The sequence below is a fragment of the Nicotiana attenuata genome, chromosome 2, assembly GCF_001879085.1.
Source record: "Nicotiana attenuata strain UT chromosome 2, NIATTr2, whole genome shotgun sequence".
Taxonomy (NCBI): Eukaryota; Viridiplantae; Streptophyta; class Magnoliopsida; order Solanales; family Solanaceae; genus Nicotiana; species Nicotiana attenuata.
Window position 1 is genome coordinate 32,863,919 of NC_031990.1, and position 22,129 is coordinate 32,886,047.

The 22,129-nt window shown below is 39.3% G+C and overlaps 1 protein-coding gene across 2 annotated transcripts; it reads left to right on the forward strand.

Moving 5' to 3' along the window:
• LOC109206762 (diphthine methyltransferase homolog) lies at window positions 165-12,214 on the forward strand. 2 transcript variants are annotated; one of them, XM_019369630.1, is made up of 4 exons: window positions 165-416; window positions 4,446-4,775; window positions 11,270-12,046; window positions 12,141-12,214. In XM_019369630.1, the coding sequence occupies exons 2-3, from the start codon at window positions 4,448-4,450 to the stop codon at window positions 11,998-12,000; spliced, it is 1,059 nt and encodes a 352-aa protein (XP_019225175.1). In that variant the 5' UTR covers window positions 165-416; window positions 4,446-4,447; the 3' UTR covers window positions 12,001-12,046; window positions 12,141-12,214. The 2 variants fall into 2 exon arrangements, with proteins under 2 accessions (XP_019225175.1, XP_019225165.1); XM_019369620.1 differs by having other exon boundaries at window positions 11,270-12,214.

Genomic DNA, 22,129 nt, shown 5'->3' on the forward strand with positions numbered 1-22,129 from the left:
CCAAAGAAAAATGAAAGGAGGAGTAAAAGGCCCAAAGCAAAGCTTAAAGTCTTGTAATTTTTGGACAACCGTTTCAAAATTATAGGTACAACGTTTTAGCCCACTAAAGTTGCACCTACAGCAGTTGATTGAGAAGACCCAATATTGACCCATTAAGCCCAAAATCCACCATTTTGAGCAAAGGTCGTCCGCCATCTGCCTTCGTTTTGGCGTATCCCCAGTGGCCATACCATCTTCATGCTCTAAAGAATCTCACCATTTCGGGCAACTCTAAAGAACCCTCTCTTCTTTTAGCCTCTACCTGTTATGCGCGACTACGACAGAGGCGATGCTTTGTTCTTTCCGGAGTTTGACAACCGTTCAAGGTAGCTGTAGATAGTAGATCGTTGGACACGCTGGTTCGCTGCACTAAAAAGGTCAGTATCCTTTTCTTTTCTTTTTTTAATTATCTTTCTTTGTCCTGTTTTAGGCCGTAAAGCATTTCATATTTTGTGCAGTAGAAACCATCTTCTAGATTTCTGTGATTATCTGGTTATAGAAAATCACTTAGTTGCTTTTTCTTATGTATAGAGTCATATCCACCGAAATCACTGGTATGATAAAATGAGTGTAGTTACTGGATTTAAATTCCTTTAGCGTTCCTATGCTAGCAATATTTCTTATGTATAGAGTCATATCCACAGAAAATCACTGGTATGATAAAATGAGTGCAGTTACTGGATTTAAATTCCTTTAGCGTTCCTTTGCTAGCAATATTGTTAAAATATTAGAAAATAACTAAGTAGGATGTGTTACTGAATGTTTGTTAATGTGTTAAATCCGTCTTTGAGATTTGGTAATACACTGCCGAGCAGTGGTAATACACTGCCGAGCAGTGTTGTGAAGAGCGTGAAGCGAGGAAACGCGACAAGTCCCTTTTCACTTAAAGCGAGAAGCAAGCGCTCGCTTTTTTGACGTGAAGCGGAATTTTTAAGAAAATATTAAAATAAATACTGCATAGACAACACATGTAATTGTAAGCAAATATTCAATACTTCAATGTAAAAACTAAAGAGTAGCATCAACTAAAGACATCTAATTGCCATCTTGTTGGTCTCGCTAACTCTTGCAGAATAAGCCCAAACCGGGTCTTTCTTATTTTTCTTTGGTGCCATTAAAAGAACAACTAAATAACACATAAGAAAGGCAATAAGAACTAATAATAAATCATATGAAAAAAATGGCAGTAAGTATACGAAAAAGGGCAGTATAAATGAAACGATAAAATGGGCAGCATTTCAGCATTTTTATCACTGAAACAGTGCAAGAAAATGAAGAAGAAGAAGAAGAGGAGAAGAATGAGAAAGAAGAGCTGAAGAAGAAGAAGAGACCAAACTTGATGATCTTGAAGTTGAAAAGTGTAGAGAACTTGAACCCTAGGACGCCTTTGTTGTTCTCCGTTGCTGCTGCTCGATGGTCTTTTAAAAAAAGACATCCTTTTTAATTAAATACGCCGGCTGCCCAGTTATAAAGAGAAGCGCTCGCTTCTTACGCTTTGCATCGCTTCATCTCTTCTCGCTTTTTCAAGAGAAGCGAACGCTTTTGTAAATCTGCTATGCTTCAGTTAAGAGAAGCGCCAGATGCCTCGCCTCGCTTCTCGCTTTAAGCGAGGAAGTGCTCGCTTTTTACAACACTACTGCCGAGATTTTAGAGAACACGGCTATTGGCATGTCTTCATTAATTTAGGATCAAAAGTATAAGAGATATTACATGCTAGTCATTTATTATTATTTTTTGTACCTGGCTTATTGGAGAAGTTGTTTGTCTGTCATGTAGGAAGTATTTCCCTGTAGTTTGTCATTCCTCATTCTAACAAACGTTCTCATCAAATACTGTTGTTATCAATTTATGGTTATGAAGTAGAAGTGTTATGTTAAGAATTCTTTATTCTATGATCAACTACGTACGTAGTCATCAATAGAACTCATTAATTATTGAGTATTTAGGATTGATCATTTGTTAACCATTTTAATATCATATAAAGATGGAAGGGTATTCTGCTAACTTGCTCTCGGAGATTATAGCTTTCAACTTCGTTCAAATCATAGAGATCATGCACATTCTTGAAACTTTCCAGCTCTCCTCTGGTTCAGTCTTGTAATGAGAAAATATAACTAGGTAATTCTATTAATATTATGCTTGCACATCGAACTTCTATAATTTGTCAAAATACATGCCCTCAAACATGTGATTTATGCATTCCGAGCTGCCTATGAAGTATGAACACTCACGAGACAAGAATTGTTAGTACCAAAAAACTTGAGCCTTTGACCACTACTTTGAGAATTACTTATAAATATTTTAAATAGATGATATTCTAACGGAGGGACACTACCTGATATCTAATTTTTTTTAAAATAAAAATATTCAGTTTCTAACGGAAGTGGTTAAGCAACATGTATTACATCCTGGAGATTGACACATCGGACTTCAATTCCTACAATTTATACATTACTTAAAATTTTCAGTCTTTCCTTCTTTCTATCATATGCAACTATATTCAAATGTAATAAAAGTTAGGAAATGATATCACATACAATTATTATTCCTGATTTGACAGTAACTAGAGGGCCTTTTTCATGTTCCAATGATCCAATACAACGTATACGCCCTTGCAATACTAACATTATATGACTTCTAAATACTCATTTCACTCCACTTTGGACCCATTTCATTACTCTACAACTTGGTATTCTCTAAATTTAGCAGTTATGGTGGCTCAGGTTTCAGCGTTTGGGCATTTGTGTGAAGAACTTGGAAACAAAGGTGGGGACAAAAAGTTGTACAGGTTAACCGAGGTGAAAGAGGGGAAGACTCGTGACCTGGACCAAGTGAAGTGCATCAAAGACAGGGAAGGCAAAATATTAGTGGAAGAGACACATATTAGATGAAAATGGCGGATGCACTCCCATAAAATCTTCAACAAAGAGGGAGATAGGAACATTGTGCTGGATGATTTAGAGTATTTACGAGAGTCGTTGAGATTTTGGGTATTATAGGCGCATAAAAGTTGTGGAGCTTGAGGGGGCTATGTGTAAGATGAGCAGAGGAAGAGCGATCGGGCCAAATTAGATCCCGGTGGAGTTCTAGAACAAAGTGGACAGGGCAGGCTTGGAGTGACTTCCTAGTTACTAGGTTGTTTATTGTCATTTTTAGGACTTCAAAGATGCCCGAAGAATGGAGGTGGAGTACGGTGATTCCATTGTACAAGAATAATGGTGATATCCAAAACTGCAACAACTATAGAGGTATCAAGCTGCTAAGCCGCACTATGAAAGTTTGGGAGAAGTTGGTGGAAGTGAGGTTGAGGAGGAGTGTGTTTATTTATGAGAACCAATACGGATTCATGTCGGGGCACTAAACTACAGGAGCCATTCACCTTGTAAAGAGATTTGTGGAGCAGTATAGGGAGAGGAAGAGGGACTTGCATATGGTGTTCATTGACTTAGAAAAAGCATACGATAAAATCCCAAGAATGGTCCTAGGAGATGTTTGGAGCCGAGCGGTGTGCCTATAGCAGTGTTGTGAATAGCGTGAAGCGAGGAAAAGTGACAACCCCCATTTCACGAAAATCGAGAAGCGAGAAGCGAAGCGCCCACTTTTTTGAAGTGAAGCGGAATTTAAAAAAAAACTAAGAATTTGGGCAGAAATTTTCTGGAAAAAAAATTCGCCAGCATTTCCGCGCTTTTTGGACGTTTAGAAAGAAAAAGAAAAAGAAAAAGAAGAAGAAGAAGAATGAAAATAAAAAGTGCAAAAGCAAAACATACCTGTTGAAACTTGAAAGCTGTTGTTGTAATGTTGAAGAAGAAGAAGAAGAACCCTAGTTTGCTTGAACAAATCGCTGCTTGAAGTGAGGAAGAAATCGCTGGTTTAGAACCCTAGTTTGCTGCTGAAGAAGTCGAAGAAGTGTCTAAAACAGAAGTCAGCGATTTGGGTCTTTTAATTGAAAACAGACGTTGGGTCTTTTAATTCAAAAAGCGACCGCTTCTTCCGCTCCGCTCCGCTTCTCGCTTTTTAGAGAGAAGCGGTCGCTTATGTGTACCTGAGCCGCTTTTAATTGGAGTAGCGACCAGCCCCTCGCTCCGCTTCGCTTCTCGCTTAAAGCGAGGAAGCGGGCGCTTTTCTCATCACTGGCCTATAGTTCACACCTGGGTGGTTAAGTACATATATGATGTTGTTTTGGCGCTTCAGCCAACCAGTCAGGTCTTAATTTGTTGCCAAAGGAACAAAGGTGTTTAATATCCTTAACACAACTCTAGTTGATAATTATTATCCCTTGCAACATCTTTTTTCCGTTGAGAAAAGCACATTTCTCTTATAGTTCATAGTTCACAACCTGTTCGACGAATTGTCTAACTAAACATGATTTATTTTTTCCATTCACCCTATTTGTTAAACTTATGTAGGTATGGATATAGCTCATTGCCACCTTGATGGAAATGCCGATGCTGTGGAGTTCTGTCCACATGAATCTTTTCACAACGTTCTTGCCGCTTGCACCTATACTTTACAAGAAGGAGATCAGCCTAGTAGAACTGGCAGTATATCCCTCTTTGATGTTGATGCTGAATCCAGTCGACTTAACTTGACACAGAGAGTACAAACAGCTGGTATTTTTGACATAAAATGGAGCCCAGTTGGTGGAAATGTGGGCCCATCACTTGCTCAAGCTGATGCTAATGGTTATGTGAGAGTTCACAGACTTAAATCTTGTTTAGATGGATCAGATATTCCTGGTATGTTTGAGTCTCCTTTCGTGTTATATGTTATAATTGTCAATATTGATAAATGTTGTGTGCTGGAGAAAACTAATTTAATTTTCTTTACAATATAGTGAATACCAAGTTGTAGAGTATTGGAACGAAATGGGTCCAAAGTGTAGTAAAATGAGTATTTAGGATTCATATGATGTAGTATTGCAAGAGCATAGTATGTTGTATTGGAACATGAAGAAGTCCTTCTGGTTACCTATCATATCAGGAATAAATAGCTGTATGTTATATCCTTTTCTTGCTTTTATTACATTTGTATATAGCAGTTGTCTATGATGGAGGAAAGAATTTTTTTAAAAATAATTTGTAGATTGTAGGAATGTAGTACGATGTGTCAATGTCCTAGATGTAATACATACCGCTTAACCACTTCCATTAGAAATTGATTTTTTTTATTTTAAAAAAAGAAAATAGCTATCAGGAAGTGTCCCTCAATTAAAAACATCTTTATAAGTAATTCTCTAGCCAAGTAAAGTGGTTACCTAGAGTAGTGATCAAAGACTCAAATTTTTTGATACCGACAATTCTTGTCTTGTGAGTGTTCATACTTCATAGGTAGCTTGAATTGCATAAATCGTAGGTTTGAGGGCATGTATTTTGACAAAGTGTAGGAGGCTGTATTTTGAAACAGCTTCTATACGTCTCCGGGCAGGGATAAGGTCTGCATACACACTCTCCTCCCCAGACTCCACTTGTGGGATTATACTGGATATCTTGTTGTTGTTGTTGTTGTAGGAGTTCAATGTACGTGCAAAATGTTAATAGAATTATATAGATGTCTTTCCTCACTACAAGACTGAACCAGAAGAAGGAAAGACTGGAAAGTTTTAAGAACGTGTAGATTGTAGGAATCAGAATACGTTGTGTCAATGACCTAGATGTAATACAATCTTCATAACCACCTTCATTAGAAATTGAATTTTTCTTAACTTAGCTATCAAAAAGTTTCCCTCAGTTGTAATGTCATTCTTTTTTAATCTTGGCCAAATATATGCGGCCCCTTAAACTTTTCTGATTTTTTCATTTAGACACGAACTTAGGCTACTATTTGTTGGGCGTCTAAACTCATTAAAAAGTGCACCAATTAGACAATTAATAATTTAGGCATAATTAGAGAAAATGTGTCTAATTGGTACACTTTCCAATTGATACTAGCCTGAGTTCGTGTGTTCAAAATGAAAAAGTTAGACAAGTTTAAGGGGCACATATGCATTTGGCCTTTAATCTTTATTAAGTAATTGGCTAGCCAGCTCTAGTGGTTACTCAAAGTAATAGCGAAAGTCTCAAATTTTTGGTAGTGATAATTCTGGTCTTGTGAGTGATCATACTTCAGTAGTGTGAGAATGCACGGGAGAAAATATTATTGATTAATTAATGACAATGATACAATGAGCCCTATATATATAATACATGTCCTACTCCTAATAAATATGGGATTAGGGTTATTTACTACTATTTAACTATCAAACTAACACTCCCTCTCAAGCTGGTGCATATAAATCATATGTACCGAGCTTGTTACATATATAACTAATACGAGGACCAGTGAGGGACTTGGTGAAAATATCAGCAAGCTGATCATTCGGCTTCACAAATTTTGTAGCAATATCTCCCGAGAGTATCTTTTCTCTAACAAAGTGACAGTCAATCTCGATGTGTTTAGTTCTCTCATGGAACACTGGATTTGACGCAATATGAAGAGCAGCTTGATTATCACACACAAGTCCCATCTGACTAATCTCACTAAATTTCAACTCCTTGAGCAACTGTTTGATCCAAATTAGCTCACATGTGGCCATAGCCATTGCTCGATATTCTGCTTCTGCACTAGACCGAGCAACCACATTCTGTTTCTTGCTCTTCCAAGACACCAAATTTCCTCCTACTAAGACACAATATCCAGACGTAGAACGTTTATCAGAAGGTGATCCTGCCCAATCAGCATCGGAGTATCCAACGATCTGCTCATGGCCTCGATCCTCAAACAATAAGCCTTTGCCTGGAGCTGATTTTATATACCGAAGAATGCGGACAACTGCATCTCAATGACTATCACAGGGAGAATCCATAAACTGACTCACAACGCTCACAGGAAAGGAAATGTCAGGTCTAGTCACTGTGAGGTAATTTAATTTACCAACCAACCGCCTATATCTTGTAGGATCGCTAAGAGGCTCCCAATGTCCTGGCAGAAGTTTAGAATTCGGATCCATCGGAGTGTCAACAGGTCTACAACCTGTCATTCCTGTCTCCTCAAGAATATCTAAAGCATACTTCCGTTGTGAGATCACAATACCTGAGCTAGATTGAGCGACCTCAATACCCAGAAAATACTTTAATCTGCCTAGATCCTTAGTCTGAAAGTGCTGAAAGAGATGTTGCTTCAACTTACAAATACCATTCTGATCATTGCCGGTAATAACAATATCGTCAACATAAACGACTAGATAAATACAGAGATTTGAAGCAGAATGTCGATAAAATACAGAGTGATCAGCTTCACTACGAGTCATGCCAAACTCCTGAATAACTGTGCTGAACTTACCAAACCAGGCTCGAGGAGACTGCTTTAGACCATAGAGGGACCGACGCAACCGACATACAAAGCCAGTAGACTCCCCCTGAGCAACAAAACCAGGTGGTTGCTCCATATAAACCTCATCCTCAAGGTCACTGTGAAGAAAAACATTCTTAATGTCCAACTGATAGGGAGGCCAATGGCGAACAACAGCCATGGATAGAGAAAGGCGGACTGATGCAATTTTAGCCACGGGAGAGAAAGTATCACTGTAATCGAGTCCAAATATCTGAGTATATCCTTTGGCAACAAGACGAGCCTTAAGTCGATCAACCTGGCCATCTGGACCAACTTTGACTGTATACACCCAACGACAACCAACAGTCGATTTACCCGAAGGAAGAGGAACAAGCTCCCAAGTACCACTCGTATGTAAAGCAGACATCTCGTCAATCATAGTATGTCGCCATCCGGGATGAGACAGTGCTTCACCTGTAGACTTAGGGATGGAAACAGAAGACAAAGATGACACAAATGCACAGTGGGATGATGAGAGATGATGGTAACTTAAACCGATATAATGAGGATTAGGATTAAGCGTGGACCGTATATCTTTTCGTAGTGCAATCGGTTGATTAAGAGGAGACAAGTCCGCAGTATTAGCAGGGTCAGGTGCAGGACGTGAATCAGCTGGGCCTGATCCTGGGGGCGGACGACGATGATAAGTCAGGAGTGGTGGAGCTGTAGAAGGTTGAACTGGACTAGGTGGTGGCACTGGAGCTATAGTTGGGGGAACTGGACTAGGTGGTGGCACTGGAGCTATAGTTGGTGGAACTGGACTAGGTGGTGGCACTGGACTTGGTGGTGACACTGGAGCTATAGGCGGTGGAGCTGCAACTGGAACTGTAGGCGGTGGAGCTATGGAGGAAGATGAATGGGAGATAGGGACTGAATCTCCAAAAGAAGGAATGGGTAGCACCTCAGAAATATCTAAGTGATTAACTGGACCGGTGAAGTATGATTGGTTTTCAAAGAAGGTAACATCAGCATACATAAGAAATCGCTGAAGGTCAGGAGAATAACATCAATATCCTTTTTGCGTTCTCGAGTAACCCAGAAATATGCACTTAAGAGCACGAGGAGCTAACTTATCTTTTCCTGGAGTAAGGTCATGAACAAAGCACGTACTCCCAAAGACACGGGGTGGAAGAGAGAACAAAGGTAAGTGGGGAAACATGACAGAGAATGGAACTTGATTTTGGATAGCTGAAGATGGCATACGATTAATAAGATAACAAGATGTAAGAACTGCATCCCCCCAAAAACGCAGTGGAACATGAGATTATATGTGTAGGGTACGAGCAGTTTCAATAAGATGTCTATTCTTTCTTTCAGCTACCCCATTTTGTTGGGATATGTACGGACGAGATGTTTGATGAATAATCCCATGGGAGTTCATAAACTACTGAAATGGGGAAGACAAATACTCTAGGGCATTATCATTATGAAATATGCGGATAGAAACCCCAAATTGATTTTGAATTTCAGCGTGGAAGGTCTGGAAAATAGAAAACAACTCAGATCGGTTTTTCATAAAAAATATCCAAGTGCACCTGGAATAATCATCAATGAAACTGACAAAGTAGCGGAATCCTAAGGTAGAACTAACCCGACTAGGACCCCAAACATCTGAATGGACTAAAGTAAAAGGTGACTCTGCTCGATTATCAAGATGCCGCGGGAAATAGGAGCGGGTATGCTTACCGAGCTGACACGACTCACACTCTAGAGTGGACAAGTGAGATAAGCCAGGTACCATTTTCTGAAGTTTTGACAAACTGGGATGTCCTAACCGTTTATGTAATAAATCTGGTGGATCAGTAACGGGACAAGTTATTGGAGGAAGACAAGATGCGAGTCCATGTGATTTTGCAAGGATAAGGTAATAAAGTCCATCTGATTCACGTCCGGTACCAATGATCCGCCCTGTACTGCGTTTCTGTATAAAAACAAGGTCATCAAGAAATAAAACTGCAGATTTGAGTGATTTGGCTAAGCGACTAACGACTATGAGATTAAAAGGACTACCAGAAACATAAAGAACTGAGTCTAAAGGTAAGGAAGGAAGTGGACTTGCTTGACCTATTGCAGTTGCCATGGCTTGAGACCCATTGGCCATTGTGACTGTTGGAAGAGATTAGGAATATGAAATACTAGTGAAAAGAGATTTGTTACCAGAAATATGATCAGATGCACTTGAATCAATGACCCAAGACTCAGAAGTTGAAGATTGGGAGACACAAGTCATGCTACTATTTGTTGGAACAACGGAGGCTAATCCTGAAGATGTTTGTTTACGTGCTTTGTACTGAAGGAACTCAATATAATCCGGTAAAGAAACCATCTGGATTGGATTCAATGCATTGGATCCAACGGATTGTGAGTTAAAGGCTTCTGATACGAATGCCATTATAATATTGTGCCGGAAAAAAGCAGAATTTTTTAAGGAATTACTGTTCTCGCCTGAAAACTTACTTTTCACGCCGGAAAAATGTCAAAGTGCTCGGAATAAAAAGAAAAAGGTATGGGTAGGCTCGGAATTGCTATGCGACCAGGCTGTCCTGAAGAAGCTCGGCCAAAAAATGGGCGCGTGACGGCGGAGACTTGCCGGAAAATATTTTTCGGCGGCGCGTGAGGGCGCGTGGGAGGTGGTCTGCCGGAGAAGTTTTTACGGCTTGGTCGCCGGAAGCTGATCTACCTCGTGGTGGTGTTGGTTTTTGCACAACACCGATGGAAATTATTTTTTTTCGAGAAAACAGCCCTAAAAGGTCGCCGAAATTGAAGCACGACGACTGGTTTGGGTGGGTTTTCTTTCCCGGATGTTTTCTCACTGCCGTCTGATACCATGTGAGAATGCACGGGAGAAAATATTATTGATTAATTAATGACAATGATACAATGAGCCCTATATACATAATACATGTCCTACTCCTAATACATATGAGATTAGGGTTATTTACTACTATTTAACTATCAAACTATCAAGTAGCTCGGAATGCATAAATCATAGGTGGGGTGGGGTTGGGGGGCATGTATTTGACCGAGTGTTAAAAGTCCAATATGCATGTTGAATATTAATAAAATTACCTAGTTGTCAGTTCTTATGACAAGAAGCAATGACCTATCTCCACCTTTACTATCTTACAAGAGATTATTTGCTTTTTCGGCGGGGGGGCTGGAAGCCTGGAACATATATGCTATTATGAATCTACTGATACTAAATTACTAATTGCCAAGTTCAGTAAATTCTAACAAGTATTATGATTTTGTTCTGATTCGTACCAGTACACGGACTTATATTTATCATATTGTCATCGGTTTTCTATTCTTTCATTTAGCCCTGGTCTAAGTTGCGCGGACTCTTCGATTTTGGTGTCGTCCCCGTTCCGATACGAGACGGGGACGGGAGCGGGAGTGGGATACGTCCGGATTCGGTCAACTGACTTCGGACACTTTGACCAGAGTCCATCGACTAATTTGGGAGAAAAATTGAGATTTTGATTTCTCAAAATCAAAAATAAAACAGATTTAGGAGAATGAAAGAATAATGTCCATCTTGGAGAATGAAAAATTAAATTCTTCAATATTCATGTAAGTTTTTCACAGAATATCTCTCAAAATTTACAATATTTGTATAGCTCTATTTTTTATTAGTCGAATCCCCGCACCCGTATCCATATCCGGATCCGCGTCCCCGAATCTTAAAATTTAGATTTTGCCGAATCCGATACTCGGATCCGTCCCCGTATCGGATACCCGCACCCGAGTCCGAGCAACTTAGGCCCTGGTGGTCCTTGAATACCTTTCTTCATTTAACACTGTACTTTTGCATTAACTGAAGCACTACCATGCTACAATGACATCATCTTCTTTCTTACAGGGAATCATTTGCTAGAGCTATGTGATGAACATGTCAGTTCCTCTATGTGCTTGTGTATAGACTGGAACCCATCCGCTACATCCCTCGCTGTGGGGCTTTCGGATGGGTCAGTCTCAATAATTTCACTCCTTGAGTCTCAACTAAGCATTTCTAGAGACTGGAAAGCACATGACTTTGAACTTTGGGCTGCCTCTTTTGATATTCACCAACCACAGCTGGTGTACACAGGGTCAGATGACTGCAAATTTAGTTGCTGGGATTTGCGAGATGATCCATCTAACTTGGCATTCCAAAATAGAAAGGTTCACACAATGGGGATTTGCTGCATTACTAAGAGTCCAAGTGATCCTTACACCTTACTCACCGGTTGCTATGATGAACACCTAAGGGTATGGGATGTAAGATCAATCTCAAAACCTGTACATGAGACATCAATCTCCTTAGGTGGAGGAGTTTGGAGAATTAAGCACCATCCTTCTGTACCTAACCTAGTCTTGGCAGCTTGTATGCACAATGGATTTGCAGTTGTTAAAGTTAAAGGGGATACAGCTGAAGTAATTGAAACCTACAACAAACACGGTTCCCTGGCATACGGAGCTGATTGGCAAAGAGGTTTAGGGAGGAACGGTAGGGGTAAGAATAATGTCATTGCTACTTGCTCGTTTTATGACCAGCTTCTTCGTGTGTGGATACCAGAAGGTGATATTCCTGAATGTGACACCGTGTTGTAGAATATGCTTTACAGGAAACAACCAAAAACAAAGTCAATTTCTTGAGGTGTGTGAGCCTGTGTCCACTGTATTATGGAATTTCAAATTGTATTTCTGTGTTTGGTGACTAATATTTATGGCTCTGTTTACACAATTTACAGCAATCTAAAGCAGAGGGCTATTATGCTAAAGTGGCTCAATAGTTTCTCTGGCCTCCATCACTCTGCTCATGGAATACCTAATCCTCTTTAAATTCTCAATTCTATTAGTTTCTTGTTAACAAGCATTTCATTAAATGTTATTATTGCTCGTAACAAAAATTAAACGACAACGTGATTGTTGTGCTCATATGCTATTCTTTATTTTAAAATTTTCATAGAGGCCTCAATAAAGTTGATGAGGCACTCACCTCTCCAGTTATAACTTTCTTTGGAATATCATCTTTGTTCCTTCCCAGCAGCAGTTGACATTCTCAAAGGAAAAATTACTCAAGAGGCAGGGATGTAGAATAAAAGCTTCTGAAGATAAACAAACTAGTACTAATATAGTTTTGGTCTTTCTTTTAGCTTCCTGTAAAAAATTGAATGAAGTTTTGCTCCCATAACTTGAGTTTGTTTCATTTAAATAATACTACATTTCTATAAGTAGTACATAGACTTGTTTCGGTTTGTTCCTTAACCATAATTTAATAGACAAACGAACTAAATATATAAAATAGGATAATAATTAACACAAAACTCATCAGATCCATTGTTGATGCATAGTGAAATGCAGCTTAAGATGGCTAGAGTTCCAAACGGCTTATGTTATGGATTATTTATAGTTTGGGATGAGAATATACATTTGCTTACCAGAGTCAACATTGACAAACTTTCAAAGCTAAATTGATTTAGGCACTCAAGCTGCAATCTACTCATATCAAAATAGCTAAAGACTTCATTTGGAGCTGTTGGTCTATGTCACATAAATTTACTCTCTTTTGTCTTCAGTCAGAAGACTCATAACCCAACACGTGTTGTCACGACCCATTTTCTGAATAAGCCGGGACCGACACTCGATCACTAAACATGACCGAGCGAACCATCTCTGCTTATCAAATCTATTATAACTCCAAACTTTATATGCAACAACGCAATACTCTAACCAAATACTTTTGATTAATTTAAATATTTAAATAAATCAACTCCAAAACTTTATTCGTAGTAACTACTGAATTACTGCTAAGTTATTATCAAAATCATCTGAATCTTAACCCAACGACTATGTCTATGAAGCCTCTACTGATAAACTGGCGCACTGCTCAGGACATGAGATTTCCTGGCCAATTCTCTAAGTAAACAAAGAAATAACTAAATAAAGATGACTCTAAGGAATACTCCACGAACAAAAGCGGAGCTCACCAATAGCACTGGAAGAGAAGGAAGTCCTAACCCGTAGCCTGCTCGCCTGCAAAATCGGTTCCTACGTTGTACCGCAGACCAACGTAGGTTCCCAAAAGAGAACGTCAGTACCATCCATTGTACTCAGTGAGTCTCAACAACAGGGGGCGAAACTTTAATAACATATACATTACGAGCAAAGGTTCTAAATGCATGTAAAACATAAAGCTTATAAGAATGATTCTTGTTAGAAATATGCTTTAGAAGCTGCTCTCACTAAAATTATTTTACTGTTTCAGCTATTTACTGCAGTAATTTAGTTTGAATTTGAAATAATTTTGAACTAGTCTTTAGGAGTGAACTAGTCTCTAGGAGTTAGTTATTTTCAGCATATTTTGTGCTGATTTTTAGGTCTTTTAAGTTAGTATTTCTCTTATAAATTGTAGTCCAAATGCAGTAAAATAATATAGTATTTTCAGCTTCAGTTCCTTTTACATCTATTCCAGTATATTTTTTTATTTTCTTGTCATCTTCCCAGTTATTTCCCTTAATTTCTTTTATCAAGGACCAACAATTGGTATCAAGAGCCATCTTCTTAAGGGGCCTAAGTAAAATCTTTTCTTGAGTGAGATGGAGACTGAAATGAGTTTTTCTCAATTGGCTCCTCCAGTCTTTGATGGTGAAAATTACCAACTGTGGGCAGTGAGAATGGAGACTTACTTGGAGGCTTTAGATCTTTGGGAGGCCGTGGAAGAGGATTATGATGTTCTTTCGCTGCCTAACAATCCCACGGTGACCCAGATCAAGAGTCACAAGGAAAGAAAACCAGGAAATCAAAGGCGAAAGCAACTTTGTTTGTTGGTGTGTGTGCAAAAAATTTCACGAGAGTTATGACTCTCAAATCAGCAAAAGAAATCTGGGATTATCTGAAGGGAGAATATACAGGAGATGAAAGAATACGAGGCATGAAGGTGTTGAATTTAATAAGGGAATTCGAGTTGCAGAAAAATGAAGGAATCTGAGACTGTCAAAGAATACTCAGATCGGTTGCTTGGCATTGTTAACAAGGTAAGATTGTTTGGTACTAAATTTAAAGATTCAAGAATTGTTGAAAAAATTCTTGTTACGGTGCCTGAAAAATATGAAGTATCCATAATTACCTTGAAAAATACAAAGGATCTATCCAAGATTACCTTGGCAGAATTGTTAAATACATTGCAGCCACAAGAGCAAAGGAGGCTTATGAGGCAAGATGGTATGGTTGAAGGAGCCCTGGCAGCCAACCACAAAACTCAAAGCAAGGGTAATAATGTTAAAAAAAATTACCCGCCTTGTCAGCACTGTGGCAAAAAAGGTCATCCACCATTCAAATGTTGGAAGAGGCCAGATGCAAAGTGAAAAATTTGCAACCAACTTGGTCATGAAGCTATAATTTGCAAAGGCAAATATCAAAAGCATGAAGCAGATGCCCAAGTCGCCAATGAAGAAGAAGAAGATCACTTGTTTGTAGCAACTATTCTTTCAACCAAAAAATCTGATTTTTGGTTGATTGACAGTGGTTGTACAAACCACATGACATATGACAGAAATCTTTTCAAAGAGTTCACGTCTATAGGAAATAAGAAAGTCAGAATTGGAAATGGTGATTATATTCTTGCTAAAGGAAAAGGAACTGTTGCAATCCCGACAAATTCAGGTACTAAGAAAATTTCAGATGTTCTTTATGTTCCTGATATTGATCAAAATTTATTAAGTGTTGGACAACTAATGGAAAAAGGATTTAAAGTATCCTTTGAAGATAAATATTATTTCATTTATGATGCAACTGGACTTGAGATTTTAAGGGTTAAAATGAGAGGTAAAAATTTCTCATTTGATCCAACCGAAGATGAAGAATGGAGCCAAAAGAATCTACTAAGTGCAGGTAATTCTCCAACTGAGGACATATGTGAAAATAAGGTAAGGAAGAAGTTGTCAATATTTCAGAAAATGCAATTCTGGAAGAAAGTTGACAAGTCTCAAGGCAAGATGCAAATGAAGCTGAAAAACGAGCCAACTTATTTCATTAACAATCATGAGATGCAGCAAAATACAGAAGTGAACTCGATTCACTGCAAGTCCAAAGATCAGTTGGCAGATTTACGTACAAAGTCGCTTCCAGTTAAAGGTTTACAAGGGACAAATTCAGAATTTGCAGCTTCAAAAGCAAGGAGGAGTGTTAGAAATATGCTTTAGAAGCTGCTCTCACTAAAATTATTTTACTGTTTCAGCTATTTACTGCAGTAGTTTAGTTTGAATTTGAAATAATTTTGAACTAGTCTTTAGGAGTTAGTTATTTTCAGCATATTTTGTGCTGATTTTTAGGTCTTTTAAGTTAGTATTTCTCTTATAAATTATAGTCCAAATGCAGTAAAATAATATAGTATTTTCAGCTTCAGTTCCTTTTACATCTATTCCAGTATATTTTTTTTATTTTCTTGTCATCTTCCCCGTTATTTCCCTTAATTTCTTTTATCAAGAACCAACAATTCTAAAATAATTGCATAATAGCAGTTTATGAATATTCTAAAAGAAATTCTTTTCTTTTTCTTTCTTATAAAAAAAATACTTCACTTTATACTGTGGGAGTTCCAACTATCCTGACTTAATTCTATCTTACTCACCGTGTGATCGGCACGGGTTCGATCCCAACCTGATCGAATAGGCCCAATCCACGAGGTGCCACTCGCTTCATGGTTCACAACGCTCATGTATCATACCTTAGCATGGCTAAGTAAATTCTCAGCAACGAGACCCTCGGCTCGTGTGCTCCCTACTTTGGCACAAGTAGTTTCAGGAAGTCAACGCCTTGGTCAGGACCCTCGGCTTGGACGATGACCCCTTCTCAGAATAAAGGATACTCCCAAAAATCTTTTCTTTCTAAAACTTCTTGTGACTTTTCAAGTCTAAATCTTTTCTTTATAGAACATCATGTACATGCTCATGCTGGTATCCTCAAATGTAAAGCATGTCATAAGAATGAAATAATCATGTAAAAGTATTTCTAAATATTCTTGCTTCTTCATAAATTTTCAAGATGAAAATAGCATATAAGAATAACACAAAAATCTGAAAATTTATGTACATATATCGTAATAAATCATCTAAACTTTTGCTAGAACAATTCTAAGTTAATAGATACTCACTCGCTCCAATTAAGTAAATATAAACTCTTTTAAGCAATTCATCAAACACCTTGTATGCATGCTTTTGTGAGTTAAACCACTTTAGTAAAGGGTTATATCAACTCACCTCAAAACTTCTCGAGCCAATACGTAGGCCCCAGTTCAATTGACACCAGTCAAACAATCGATTCTACAACAATCAGTGCATTTTAATCAATTTTAAAGTTTTACACCTAAATATGAAATTTACTGTTGATATAGAGGAAGAAGGGAATTAACTATTCACTTCTTACTTATTACCACGGTAGGATAATTAACAATAGGGAATTTTATATACCTGAGTTCAAGGATTAGTGGTTTGTAAAGAACCCTAAGATTTTCCGTTGCCTGCGTGAGTAAGCAGCTCTGTTTCGTGGTTCTCTGTTTCGTAAGCGAATAGAACTAGTGTTCTGTTTTTTCGTGGCTTTGGCTTTCTGCTTTTACGTTGGCAGTGTTTTGCTTAAGGCTTGAAGCCTTTGTTTTCAACAACCCATTTTATGGGCTTTAGGCCCTTTTCCTTTTTTTTTTTTTAATTTTAACTAATAATTAATGATACCCACCTTTAATAATTAATATTAAAATTATTCATATTTCCCTAATTGTATATCCAATTATTTAAGTGTGTATATATATATATTTTTTTTTTCTATGGGCAAGAAGAAAAAAAAATAATTTAATTCTATAATTAGCGTGTCTCGAAACTTTTATAAATTTGAGGAGTGTTACAATCTTCCCTCCTTAAAAACATTCGTCCTCGAATGTTACTAGGGCCTTATTCTTAAGCTAACAATCATTCCTTAGGTCCTTGAACCTCTTAAATTTTCTTAGCACTACTCACTCTTGCAAGGGACTCAAAACTTTGGCTAACTCCCTAAATTTTCAAAAATTTCGGCACAGTTTCCCTTGTAAATTGGACTATCCAAAAAAAAATATCCCTGTCACAAATACCACAACTACACCAACAACAACCAAATATACCGTAACAGGCCATTCATAGGCACCATACACAGCTCATAAATTAATTACTTACACTCCGGCAACGAGGTACCACAATAATCAACAAGAATCTAAAGCACAACACTTTAGCAAAAGTAAATCACTTTAATGAGTTAAATGTACTCTGGCATGACACTAAATTATTAAATAACTAAATATACTCTGACAAAAATTAAATTACTTCAACAACTAAGTTTAATCTACAAAGACATAAACACATGCTAACTTGTATTTAATAAATAAAATATAAATGCCAATCCAAACCTAGGTACACATACCTTTTTCCTCAAATAAATATGGATATTTCTCCCTCATATCTTCCTCGACCTCCCACGTAGCCTCTTTTGAATCATGATTACTCCACAAAACTTTTACCGATGCTAAATCTTTTGTTCTCAACTTTCTTACTTGCCTATCAAGAATTTCTATAGGTACCTCTTCATAAGTCAAGCCTTCTTTAATTTCTATGGTATCGGCAGGTATTATATGCGACTCATCATGAATGTACTTTCTAAGCATAGACACATGAAAGACAGGATGAACAGAGGACAACTGAACGGGTAGCGCTAGCTCATAAGCTACGTTTCCTTTCTTTTCTAGAATTTCATAAGGTTCGATAAATCTAGGACTAAGTTTCCCTTTCTTACCAAACCTCATAACTCCTTTCATTGGTGAAACTTTCAAAAACACCTTATCACTAACCATGAACTCTAATTCACGATGTCTCTTGTCAGAATAAGACTTTTGACGACTTTGAGCCGCTTTCATTCTTTCTCTGATTAGCTGAACTTTCTCTAAGGCCTCACAAACAAACTTTGGACCGATCAATGACACCTCTGCTGGTTCAAACCAACCCACTGGAGACCTACATCTTCGCCTATACATCGCTTCATAAGGAGCCATACCAATGCTGGCTTGATAGCTGTTATTGTAGGCAAATTCTATAAGTAGTAAGTGATCATCCCAATTACTTCCAAAATCTATAACACATGCTCGCAACATATCTTCGAGAGTCTGAATGGTCCTTTCTGCCTGACCATCGGTCTGTGGATGGAAAGCGGTGCTCAAATTGACCTTGGTACCTAATCATTTCTGAAATGCCTGCCAAAAATGTGTCGTGAACTGAGGGCCTCTATCAGATATGATTGAAACTGGAGTACCATGCAATCAGACTATTTCTTTGATGTACTACTGCGCATACTGCTCTGCCGAATCTGTCGTCTTTACTGGTGGGAAATGCGTGGAATTTATCAGTCGATCTACAATAACCCAAATTGAATCATGCTTACGGTATGTGTGAGGTAGACCTACTATGAAATCCATATTAATCATCTCCCATTTCCACTCTGGTATTTTTATATCTTGAGCTAGGCCACCAGGCCTCTGATGCTCGGCTTTGACTTGCTGGCAATTCAAACATTTAGCCATATGATCTGCTACTTGCTTCTTCATGCCTTTCCACCAATACAACTCTTTCAAGTCTAGATACATTTTGGTAGCACCTGGGTGGATAGAGCACCTCGAGATGTGAGCTTCTTCCATTATGGCCTTTCTCAGACCATCTACATCAGGCACACATAATCGATCATTCAACTTCAAAACTCCGTCACTTCCTAGAGTGAAAGCAGCGATTTCTTTGTTTCTGACTCCTTCTTTTAACTTTAGTAAGTACGGATCTTCGTCTTGCTTAGCCTTAACATGCGCAACAAGGGAGGATTGCGCTAAGGCATAAGCAGTTATACCCCCTTCTTCGGTCTCATCCAATCTAATTCCATCATCTGCCAGTTCTTGAATTTCTCGACCCAAAGATCGCTTTTGTACTGCAAGATGGGCCAAGACACCCATTGATTTCCTACTAAGTGCATCTGCTACCACATTAGCTTTGCCCAAGTGATAAAGGATATTGATGTCATAATCTTTCAATAGCTCGAGCCACCTTCTCTGTCTCAAATTTAATTCTTTTTGCTTGAAAATGTACTGGAGGCTTTTGTGGTCTGTAAACACTTCAGAATGCTCGCCATAAAGGTAGTATCGCCATATCTTTAGTGCAAACACCACTGCTGCAAGCTCCAATTCGTGTGTGTGGTAGTTCTTTTTATGATTCTTTAACTTCCTGGAAGCATAAGCAATAATGTTTCCATTTTGCATAAGAACACAACCAAGACCAACTCTGGAGGCATCACAATACACTGTGAACCCACCCGAGCCTGTCGGTAAGGTTAACACAGGTGCAGTGGTCAACCTCTTCTTTAACTCTTGAAAACTCTGCTCACAAGCATCTGACCACTGGAACTTAACTGCTTTCTAGGTCAACTTAGTTAATGGAGCTGCAAGTGAGGAAAATCCCTCTACAAACCTTCTATAGTAGCCTGCTATCCCCAAGAAACTCGTGATTTCGGTTGGCGTTGTCGGCCTAGGCCAGTTCTTGACTACTTCTGTCTTCTGAGGGTATACTTTTATGCCTTCACTAGATACCACGTGGCCTAAGAATGACACTGACTGCAACCAGAACTCACATTTTGAAAACTTGGCATAAAGCTCATTCTCCTTCAAGGTCTGCAAGGCTATTCTGAGGTGTTCTGCATGATCTTCCTTGCTCTTAGAGTATACCAAAATATCGTCTATAAACACGATAATAAAGGTATCCAGGAATGGCTTGAAAATTCTGCTCATGAGGTTCATGAATGCAGCTGGGGCATTTGTCAACCCGAAGGACATTACTAGAAATTCATAGTGCCCGTAGCGAGTTCTAAAGGCTGTTTTAGATATATCCTCTTCTCTGATTCTCAACTCTACCAACATTTAGGAAAAGTCTCATTTTTCTCATACTTTAGGATCGTGCAGTAGATCCTACCTCTAAGAAATTATCTAATGTATTCGTTTCACCAAAACTCGCAGAAATGGCTCGTACTCGCAACTCTGACACACGACACTCGAATGCTTCTCAATAAACTATTGCTACTATTGTGGCTCAAGGTAGAACTAAGAAGGCTTTAACTCAGAAAAGGAAGGGTGGATCCACAAAGGGGGTCCAAGTACCCCGAGTTGAACATGAAGAAGGGGTGGAGCATGATGATCCAGTACCTCAGGATCCAGTACCGCCCCCAATAGCAGCTTCGGCTCAGACAACTATATCTCCAGAGGTGGGTCAGATGTTTAATGCAGTCGACAGTGCTATGGAGATGTTTAAAGCCTTCATGGCAACCAGAACGAAGAAGAGAGATGAATTCCACCTCAATCAAATAGACAGACAAACAATTCTGAGTCCTCAAGATGAATGAATTTTTGAAGTTGAGTCCTCTAGTGTTCCATGGTTTATAGTTGATGAAGATCCAATGTTGTGGCTGGAGGGTGTCAAGAAAGCCCTCCGAGGGATGAAGGCATTTGATGATGAAGCTGTGGAGATGGCTGCTTATCAGCTTAGAGATGTGGCTGGCGCTTGGTTTGAGATGTGGGAAAAGGAAAGAGATGAAGATGATGGTCCGCCTACTTAGGAAGAATTTAGAGAGGCCTTCATGGCTAACTTTATCCCGGAAGAGGATAGGGAAGCTAAGTCTACAGAGTTCGAACAGCTCAAGCAAGGAATAAAAGTGTGCAAGAGTACTACATGGAATCATAAAGGTTGGCTAAGCATGCTTCTCACATGGTTAAGACAGAAAAAGCAAAGATTCACGGGTTTGTTGGCGGTTTGCTTCCACGATTAAGGAACCGACATCAGCTGCAGACGGTAGAATGACTCTCATTTTCAATATTAGAGTGAGGATTCGCGCAGCACTTAGAGAAGATAGACCAAAATGAGAGAAGAAATAGAGCAAAACAAGGAAGCCCGGACAGCGGGCAGGTTTAATGTACATCAGCGAGCGGGAGGGGGTCCTCACCCAAATGAAGAGAAGTCATAGAACCCAGCCCCCACGCCACCGCCCCTCCACTCCAGATCAGCCCCGCCTCCCCGCCGTCCGGCGCCCCCCCATCTTCTCTCAAGACCCGCCACCCTCCCCACCCCCCCACGCTTTCCGCCGACCCCCACCACCGCTCCCCCCCTCCCACCCCCCTCCTGGCCAGAATCAGAATTCTTAGACATCACCTCCCCATAGCTGACGTCATTGCTGACACATTCGATCCACAAGGTTTTAGTAGCGCAACAATGTAAGCCCCGCGCACAGCACAGTTCAGCGCCTCAAGCCTCGCACAGCTCGCCGCTTCCCCTCCCCACCCCCCCTGCCGCTCCCTGCTATCATTTGTGCGGAGAATTGGTCCACACACCTACAGACACGGCCCACGCACCAGTTGCCTAGATTCTCCTCCTCACCCCAGTGGTATGCGAACCTATGAACCTCGTCACCTTAAGCACACTAGTTCCTCACTACTCGCACGAGTGCAGCCGCACCCAGATCAGGCTCGTGGGACGTTGCTCATAAATCAGGCACCCCTCCCGGCATGAGGCAGGACAGAGGTGCATCTGATTTACTCGGGAGGGAGGCACAATCCGTTTATTTTCTGAACTTGATCGTCAAGTGCAGTAGGCAATCTGCAGAAGTTATTAACAGGTTACTGCTTTAGTACTGCATCAAT